General features: G+C 37.7%; 1 protein-coding gene across 1 annotated transcript; it reads left to right on the top strand.

Moving 5' to 3' along the window:
• The first annotated feature begins 812 nt into the window (after positions 1-812).
• On the top strand, positions 813-1,445 carry LOC108987655. The gene has a single exon (XM_018960603.1). It carries the CDS (start codon positions 813-815, stop codon positions 1,443-1,445), a length of 633 nt encoding a protein of 210 aa, XP_018816148.1.
• The last annotated feature ends 8,217 nt before the right edge of the window (positions 1,446-9,662 follow it).

Genomic DNA, 9,662 nt, shown 5'->3' with positions numbered 1-9,662 from the left:
ATCTGGGACATTGTAGTTCTAAATCCATCGCTATTGACTCCCTTCTCGGTCAAAGCCTTCCCCACTATACAGTATTTGCCCCGTTTTTCCTCTCTGTTTGTATTTCCTTGTTTGAAATGGAAACATTCTCTCTCTTCTTTGGAAAGTTGTAACCTCTCCCATCGTGATGCCAAATCCTCATACTCCATTACGTCTTACCACCCAAAACCCCGTAACAGAACAAAGGTAAAAGGACAAACACAAGCTCACAGGAGGTGAGACTTTAAACCTTTGATAGAACAAAGGCACTTGAACCTCACACTTTCTCCCAGAGAAAGAGAAGGCACTCCGGCCGACCGTAGTACTCTCTACGCAGTATTAACCTAATAGTAAAGGTTTAGAATCACCTGATGAGAAAAGCTAAACATATTGTATTACACAATAAACATGCAACCAACTCACAAGCTGCAGGTCATATAGCTACTGCAACAACTACAAGTCGCACAGCACAATCCCCACACGCGACACTAAAGGATGAAAAAGGATGATCTTCCATTGTGTATTCTTTTTATATTGTCTATCTTTTTTTTTATTTGTAAATATTAGCTGGCAGCTATTTTTAGTAGATAGAATCTGTTCGTTTGTTATGACAAACTGTATATAGTGGCCACTCACTAGTGCACTGTGGCATGTAGAATTTCCTTCCAGTGCCTTTCAATGGAATACACGGTTTTTCCTTCTTCTTGAATATGCTCTCTGATTCTCTTCCCTTCTAACTTTACATTTCTTACATGGTATCAAGAGCTTGAGAGTTTTTTTTTTTTTCTTTTCTCATGGAAGACACACTGGAACATTCCGATGATTCTTCTTCTACCCATTCACACATAAACACAAACACCTTACCTGCATCCCGATTTCTGAATCTTGGTGACCCTGGCAATCCCTTCCGTTTGGACAATGGTGACAATCCTACCGTTATCCTCGTGACTGATTTACTCACCACAGACAACTATGCGACTTGGTCCCGTGCTATGCGACTGGCACTCCGTGCGAAAAACCAACTGGGTTTTATCTCTGGCGCCATCCCTCAACCTATCGATCCAGAGGATCCTCTTCTTGAGCTATGGGAACGCTGCAACGACATGGTCGTCTCATGGATCCAGAACTCCATTAGTCCCTCCATAAAATCCAGCGTTGTTTTTGTCGATGATGCTCGGGAAATTTGGCTCGATCTTCAGGATTGTTTCTCTCAACAAAACGGGCCTCGGATCTTCCAGCTTAAGAAAACACTTTCCAGCCTTCTTCAAGACAATGATTCAGTCAGTATTTACTACGGTAAGCTGAAAACTCTTTGGGATGAACGTTCCATTTATGATCCAATTCCTGCTTGTAACTGTGGTTCTATGAAAACCCTTTTGGATCGTTACCAAAGATTGTGTATTTCAATTTCTTATGGGTTTGTGTGATTCTTATGCTAATGTGTATGACCAGATTATGCTCTTAGACCCTTTGCCCTCTGTTACTAATGTGTTTTCTCTAATTCACCAACAAGAATAACAACACAATCTGATTTCAACCATTCCATCCCCTGACTTAATGGCCTTAGCCATTAAGAAACCTTATCCAAACACCAAATTTTCTGCCCAGCCCAGACCCCCTTTCAAGAAGGACAGACCCTATTGTAGCCATTGCAAGATCCTAGGCCATTCCCTTGAATCATGCTTCAAAGCTGGTCATGCCGAGGCCCCCATATGTACTCATTGCCATTTACCTGGTCACATTGTTGACAAATGCTACATGCTGCATGGTTATCCACCGGGTCATAAATTTTTCAGCAAATCTCAATCTTCTGGAGTTTTTGCTAATCAGTCTAGCCTCTCTAATGCTTCTGAACCTAAGGAAATCAGTGATGAGAGAGTTGGTTTGACTAGAACTCAATATCAGCAACTCATTGCCTTGCTTCAGCCACGGGAATCTTCAACTGCTGCTCCTCACTCTGCAAACCAGATACAATCCATTTTCAACCCCTCCTCGCCTTCTAACATTTCTGGTATTCCCTTTTGTTTCTCTACTTATACACACAAACTCACTGACACTCCTTGGATTATTGACACAGGAGCAACAGACTATATGGTCTGTTGCACCTCTTTTCTCACTACCATCACACAACAAGTTTCATTCTCTGTCAAATTACCTAATGGGAACCAAGTTCCTGTTACACACACTGGTAATGTTCAACTCACAAAGTCCATTTTACTCAAAGATGTTCTATGTGTTCCATCCTTCCATTTTAATCTTCTTTCAGCAAAAAAGCTTGCTACCTCTCTCACTTGTTGCCTGGTTTTCTTCTCTGATTATTGCTTTATCCAGGACCTTTTAACTTGGACAACGATTGGGAAGGGTGAAGTGAGACATGGCTTATATCACTTGCTACAAACTGAAGTTGCTCCCTCAACTCTAGCCACCATTCTTTCGAATTTCTTCAAAACTAATGTTCCTGTTTCAGCTTCTGTCATAACAATGTGGCTATTTCAGACCTTTGGCATTGTCGCCTAGGCCACCTTTCACTTTCTCATTTACTTTTGATTACTAATCCTATTGTAAAGCAACACACCTCTTCAACTAATGAAAAATCTTGTTGCATTTGTCCTCTAGCTAAACTTCATAAACTTCCTTTTCCTGACAGCACTCACAAGACTTTGAGGCCTTTTGAACTAATCCATTGTGACCTTTGGGGACCATGTTCTACTGCTGCATATGATGGTTCAAAATATTTTCTAACTATAGTTGATGACTTCACAAGAACTACATGGCTTTAGTTACTTCAAAATAAGACTGAAACTCGAAAATGGATTGAATCTTTTTCAAATCTGGTTGAGACACAATTTACCCTTAAAATTTAGACTTTAAGAAGTGACAATGGGGCTGAGTTTTTAATGAGAGATTTTTTTAACACCAAGGGGATAATTCATCAAAGAACTTGTGTTGCTACCCCCCAACAAAATGGTATTGTGGAAAGAAAACACCAACATTTATTTAATGTTGCTCGGGCTTTAAAATTTCAAGCTGGACTTCCCATTGAATTTTGGAATGATTGTGTTTTAACTGCCACTTACATCATTAATAGGACCCCTAGTCCTCTACTTAAAAATAAAACTCCATATGAGCTACTTTTCAAATCACAACCTCCCTATGCTAATATGCGAATTTTTGGATCTCTATGCTTTGCTACTACCCTTGTCAATGGTAGAAAGAAATTTGATCCCCGAGGTCGCAAATGTATTTTCCTTGGCTACCCTTTTGGAATTAAAGGTTATAAACTCCTTGATCTCAATACAGGAACCACTTTTATCTCTAGGGATGTTATATTCCATGAATCCATATTCCCATTTCACTCAACCTCCTCACCCAACACAACTCCCTCTGATAAATATAGTTTTGTGTTCACACAACCTTTGCCAAATCTTCTTGACTTCCCTTCTTTTCCTCTTCAAACCAACCCTACATCCCACACAAATTTCCTTCCTCTTCACCCACTGCCGTCACTCCTATTTCTCCTCCCATTCAATCAGCCCTTCCACCACCATCTAATCATCCTCTTCGCAGGTCCACTAGAGTCAAGAGGGCACCTCAGTACCTGCGTGATTTTCACTGCCAACAAGCCTCACTTCCAGCTCCATCCCAATCATTGGCCAAGACAACCTCCAAAGCTGCAGGTACAGATTTTTCCCCACACAATTTTTTGTCTTACCAGAATTTTAATCCTTAATTTCATGCCTTCTCTTCTTCCATTTCTACTTCATTTGACCAACCACCTACAAACAAGCAGTGAATGATCCTGGCTGGTGTCAGACAATGAACACTGAATTGCAAGCTTTAGAATAGAACAAAACTTGGATTATCACTGATCTTCCTCCAGGTAAAGAAGTTGTTGCTTGTAAATATGTGTATAAAATTAAGTATAATTCTAATGGAACAATTGAAAGGCTGAAAGCCAGGGTTGTAGCAAAGGGTTTTACACAGGAAGAAGGCATAGACTACACAGAAACCTTCTCACCAGTTGCAAAGTTGGTAACAGTTCGGGTTTTACTCACTGTGGCAGCAGTACAAGGATGGTTCATTCACCAATTTGATGTCAACAACGCCTTCCTACATGGAGATTTAACTGAGGAAATTTACATGCAAAAACCACCTGGTTACAACAAGGGCAGTCCTCATCAAGTTTGCAAACTGCTTAAGAGTCTCTATGGCCTTAAGCAGGCCTCTAGACAATGGTACTCCAAATTCTCCTCATCTCTCATTGAGTTTGGTTTTGAACAATCCAAGCAGACTATAGTCTTTTTACTAAATTAGATGGAACTTCTTTTCTCGCTTTACTAGTCTATGTTGATGATATCATCGTAGCTAGTAACTCTCAAGCTTCCATTGACTCTCTTAAAATCTTTCTGAATAAAAAATTTAAAATCAAAGATCTTGGAAGTTGCTCGATCCTCTCAAGGAATTCACTTGTGCCAAAGAAAGTATGCTTTGGACATTTTAGCTGATTCAGGCACTCTTGGCAGCAAACCTACTAAACTGCCTTTGGACCAGAATTTTAAAATCAGCAAAGATGCTGGTGACCCTCTTCCAGATCCTAGCATTTATCGTCGACTCATTGGTCGTTTATTGTATCTCACTCTCACAAGGCCTGACATTTGCTATGTTGTTCAACTTTTAAGCCAATTTATGGATCGACCTACTGATGCACACTTAGCCACTACTCATAAAGTTCTCAGGTATATCAAATCTGCCCCTGGACAAGGTCTCCTCTTATCCTCCACATCTCAGCTGTAACTAAAGGCCTATTGTGACTCTGACTGGGCCTCTTGTCCAGATACCCGTAGATCTGTTACTGGGTATTGTATTTTCCTTGGTCACTCACTTGTTTCTTGGAAATCTAAGAAGCAATCCGTGGTCTCTCGTTCATCAGCTAAAGCTGAGTATCGATCAATGGCAGCCACTTGTTCCGAGCTCACATGGCTAAAATATCTCCCCAATGATCTCAGAATATCACACGACCAAGCTGCATTTCTCTAATGTGACAACCAGGCAGCCCTTCATATCGCTGCAAACCCAGTTTTCCACGAGCGCACCAAGCATATCGAGCTCGATTGCCACTTGATCAGAGACAAAATACAAGAGGGCAGCATCACCACAGCCCATGTTGCATCTCAGTCCCAACTTGCTGACATATTTACAAAAGCTTTACCTTCCTATCTCCTTTACTCACATTTGTCCAAGATGGGAATAGTAAATCTCTATTCTCCATCTTGTGAGGGGCTATTACACAATAAAGATGCAACCAACTCACAAGCTGCAGGTCGTATAGCTACTGCAACAACTACAAGCCGCACAGCACAATCCCCACACGCGACACTAAAGGATGAAAAAGGATGATCTTCCATTGTGTATTCTTTTTATATTGTCTATCTTTTTTTTTATTTGTAAATATTAGCTGGCAGCTATTTTTAGTAGATAGAATCTGTTAGTTTGTTATGACAGACTGTATATAGTGGCCACTCACTAGTGCACTGTGGCATGTAGAATTTCCTTCCAGTGCCTTTCAATGGAATACACGGTTTTTCCTTCTTCATGAATATGCTCTCTGATTCTCTTTCCTTCTAAGTTTACATTTCTTACATACTGAGATCCTTGCGATTACAATTTTTTTTATTTAATTTAGTGATTAAGGTATTGTAGTTTTTAAAAAATATTTAAAGGTATGAAAAAAATGAAAATAAAATAAAAAAGACCAAATTGTCGGGAGCCATTCTAGTGCTACACCCTCAATGGGTGTATAGCACTGCTCGTAGGTGATCAGTCTTGAGTCTTGACGTCAATATTGATCAGTTCTTCAATAACTAGGACTTGCTAATCTTTTTCTTTGGAATGTTTGTACGTAGGTCCCAATGCTTAAAAACAATGATACACTCTTGAACTTGATCCTTAAGAGCCTGAGGCCAGTACTGTACTATAAGGAGGGCAGGTACATTTTCCGAGAGGGAGAACCAATCGATCTGATGGTTTTAATCACGTATGGCATCGTGTTGAAAATCAAGAGGACCATCAATGGCGAGTGTATTGAAAGTGGTGATTTGAATGAAGTTAACGAAATTCCAAATGTTTTCCGGCGATACTGAATGGTAAGGGTAAAACTAGGGGAATGAACATCGTGTGTGTGTATATATATATATATATATAGTTTCTTTAATATATATATATATATATTCCAACTAATTATTTTGCATGCGAAGTGCTCAAATTACTTCTAAAGGTTTGAATATTGTTTTATGCATTTTGGTATTTTCCTTTTCGTCATTTCGATATGGTATGTTGAATCATTTCTGAAGTCGACTTTCAATACTTGACAGAATCGGCTTTGACTAAGGCTGCATTTGGATGTTGAACTGAGTTGAGTTGATATGATAAAATATTGTTACAATATTATTTTTTAATATTATTATTATTTTAAGATTTAAAAAAAAGAATTATTTATTGTATTTTGTGTTTAAATTTAAAAAAGTTGTAATGATAAGTTGACCTGAGATGACATGGATTTGGGATCCAAACTAGCCCTAATTCATCTTAGACACGTGTCACGTAGTGCATGTGGGAAGACTAACAAATGATCGAGTGAATTTATGAATGAGCAGTACTATTATTATAAGCAATACCTAATTTCATTCTCTGTTTTTTTTATTCTTCCTCCACTAATGTAAGAAATTTATTAAAGTAATGCTACTATGCCCTTAAATTATACTACCCACTTTACCCCTTGACGTAGGTGCTATGTGACTTATTAAAAGAAAATTTAAAAATATATTTAAATCAAAATGGCATCCGAAAATACAAAAACAAGAAGACTAAAACCCTAGATTTTCTCTACCCTTTACGTTTGTATTTTTAATTTTTTATACTTTTATAATAAGCCATGTGGCGCTACATTATGGTGCAACGTCAATGGCTCAAAGTGAGTAGTATAAATTAGAGGCATGGGAGCATTATCCAATTTATTATTGAGAAAATATTCAATGGAACCATTAATACATATTTTAGAAAATGTAAAGATGGATATATATATATATATAATATCTGTACATATGCACGTTCTAAAAAACAAGAAGAAATAAATGTAATTCAATGGATGAAAATTAATATGAATAAATAAATCAATGATGATAAAAATATTTAATTAATAAACAGAAGATTAAAATGAAAAGGACGGCTTCAGCCGAAAAATAGAAGAGACGCGGAATTCATTGTTTTGATTTGTTGTGTTAAATGAATACATAATTTTTTAAATGATGCATAAAAAGTTATATATTTCATTTGCTTATTTACATGTTTATTTATATCTTTTTCTGTCTTTTTTTTGTAAGTTAGATATTTTGATATTTCATAAGTAAATTATTTAAATTAATTACTTTAAATGAAACGATATATCCTCAACTCGAATTCATTTTTCCACAAAAAAAAAAAAAAAAAAAAGGTTCAAAAAGCAACCCATCAGATAAAAAATGCATCAAAATTAAGAAAAATATAAAAAAGATACCCTACGTCCCTAAATTTTGGACATTCGATCGCTTCGATTCCTTCTAGATCATAAGTCTCGGGATGGTGCTATATACTCCGACAGAGAGAGGCTAGCGAAACAGCAACCGAATAGGCAAAAAAAAAATTGTCTTTTTTTTTTTTATCAAACAATTTTTTTAAATTCATTAAATATTTTAAAAAAATCATTTTAAAATCCTTACTTAATAATTAAGTAAAAACAACAAAAATAAAAAAATTCAATCGGTGGTCACCACCGTCTATGGAAAAAGTATTTCCCTAAGTCTCCTCCTATATCTGCCAAGTCAAGATCGTCAACTTGCCTAGACGTCCCAACCCAACCGTTTGACCATGCACTACAACACAATTTGTGTGACGCTCCCAAATTCTGTTTAGGATCGGATAGACATTTAAAGTATTGAGACATGCAACATAAGATTATATGTCCCTGTTCATGACATATAAGATGTAATGTTCCTAACATGCATCTAGAATTATGTAATATTCGTAGCGGATAAGTTTTTTCTTTAGCAATATTATACATCAAACTGAAATATTTCAAATATTTAAAACATACTTCATATATAATGACATACTAAACAACCGAGATTATAATACTAGTCCAAAATGGTTGCGATCAAAAGAGGGCTGGAGATTGAACTCTACAAATACAAGTAGCACTACAACACAATTGCTTTTTAGTGACGGTTGGGAAATTGAGACAGTCCCGAGACCGTCACTAAAAGGCATTTTCTGTGACAGTTTCTGGAAACCGTCACTAAAGAGAGAATGAGATTTTTTTACGTTCCAACGTATAGGAAATATATGTTCGAACGTCACATATACGTTCGAACGTTATGTCTGTTTACGTTTGAACGTAAAATGTTTTGGCGCAACCGTTCGCACGTTATTAATTAACCTTCGAACGTAAAATGTTTGCGCCAATGTTTGAACGTTAAGTAATAACGTTCTACTTAACGTTCGAACGTTCATTGTAAATTTAAATTAAATGACTTTAATTTAAAAATTATGTGGTTTTTATTGTGCATAATTTGTGAACAAGTCTAAAAAATTGAATTGTATATATTTATATATACACAATTTGTAATATATAAATATATATTTATGTTTATATATATTTGAAATACAGTGATTTAGTATTAAAGTTGAAAAATATAACATCAAAGAAGATTAAAAATTGAAATTAAAAGACGATAGAAATATTCAATAATATTTTTTGTTACAAATATTAAAAATAAAATACAAGATTTGATAGAATGTAGTAACAATAGTCAGATGATAACGTTATCCGCAAAAGTCGAACTCCGTACCTCCTCAGTCAAGGTATCAACCTTGTCGTTGAGGATAGTTACACGATGGATGAGTTCGGTAACAGACGCTGATATAGCCTCGAGCGATCGATCGATCTTATGATCGATATGCGCAGTCAGCTGTGAGATGATCGCATCAACCCAAGCAGGCCGCACATCTCCTGCAGATGTACTCGGCGTATGCTGACTACTATTCCCGACATGACCTGGCTCAGGCTGCATCGGAGGAACTAGATCCTCTACAGGGGGTGGCTGACGTCCCCTCACCTGTCCAATGCTACGTCGATGCCTGGTCATGTCGAGGGGGCTTATCTGATCTTTGACCCGCTCCTCTGGCTGGGTCGGCACTCCCCGTGCAAGTAATAGTCGGCTGATTAGGACACTGTATGGGAGATTATCCATGGAGACGATGCTCGCCTCATAACGGATCCTCTCAAAGATGTGCAGTGGTAAATCTATAGGATCTCCACGTGCCACTCGTATAAAAAATTGTGCTCGAAGCCGACTAAATGTGGTTTTATGAGCCACGGGATCGACATTTGTTGCAACAATAAGGTGCAACATGCGGAAGAAATGCAGCAGATGGTTCTGGTTGGAGGCGTTCTTCCTCTCAATCTGCATGCAGTCCCTCCTGGTGAGGATGTAGAAATCCTCGTCTCGGTCATCATCCCGAGCCCCGACACCAGTATCCTCAGCCTCTGACTGGCCTGCATCTCTGGTTGATGCAGGCTCAAATGGGCGGCCAGTAGATGATGTAGAAGT

The sequence above is a fragment of the Juglans regia genome, chromosome 7 (assembly GCF_001411555.2).
Source record: "Juglans regia cultivar Chandler chromosome 7, Walnut 2.0, whole genome shotgun sequence".
Lineage (NCBI taxonomy): Eukaryota > Viridiplantae > Streptophyta > Magnoliopsida > Fagales > Juglandaceae > Juglans > Juglans regia.
The sequence above is the reverse complement of the archived record's forward strand: the minus strand, read 5'-3'. Positions and strand labels throughout refer to the sequence as shown.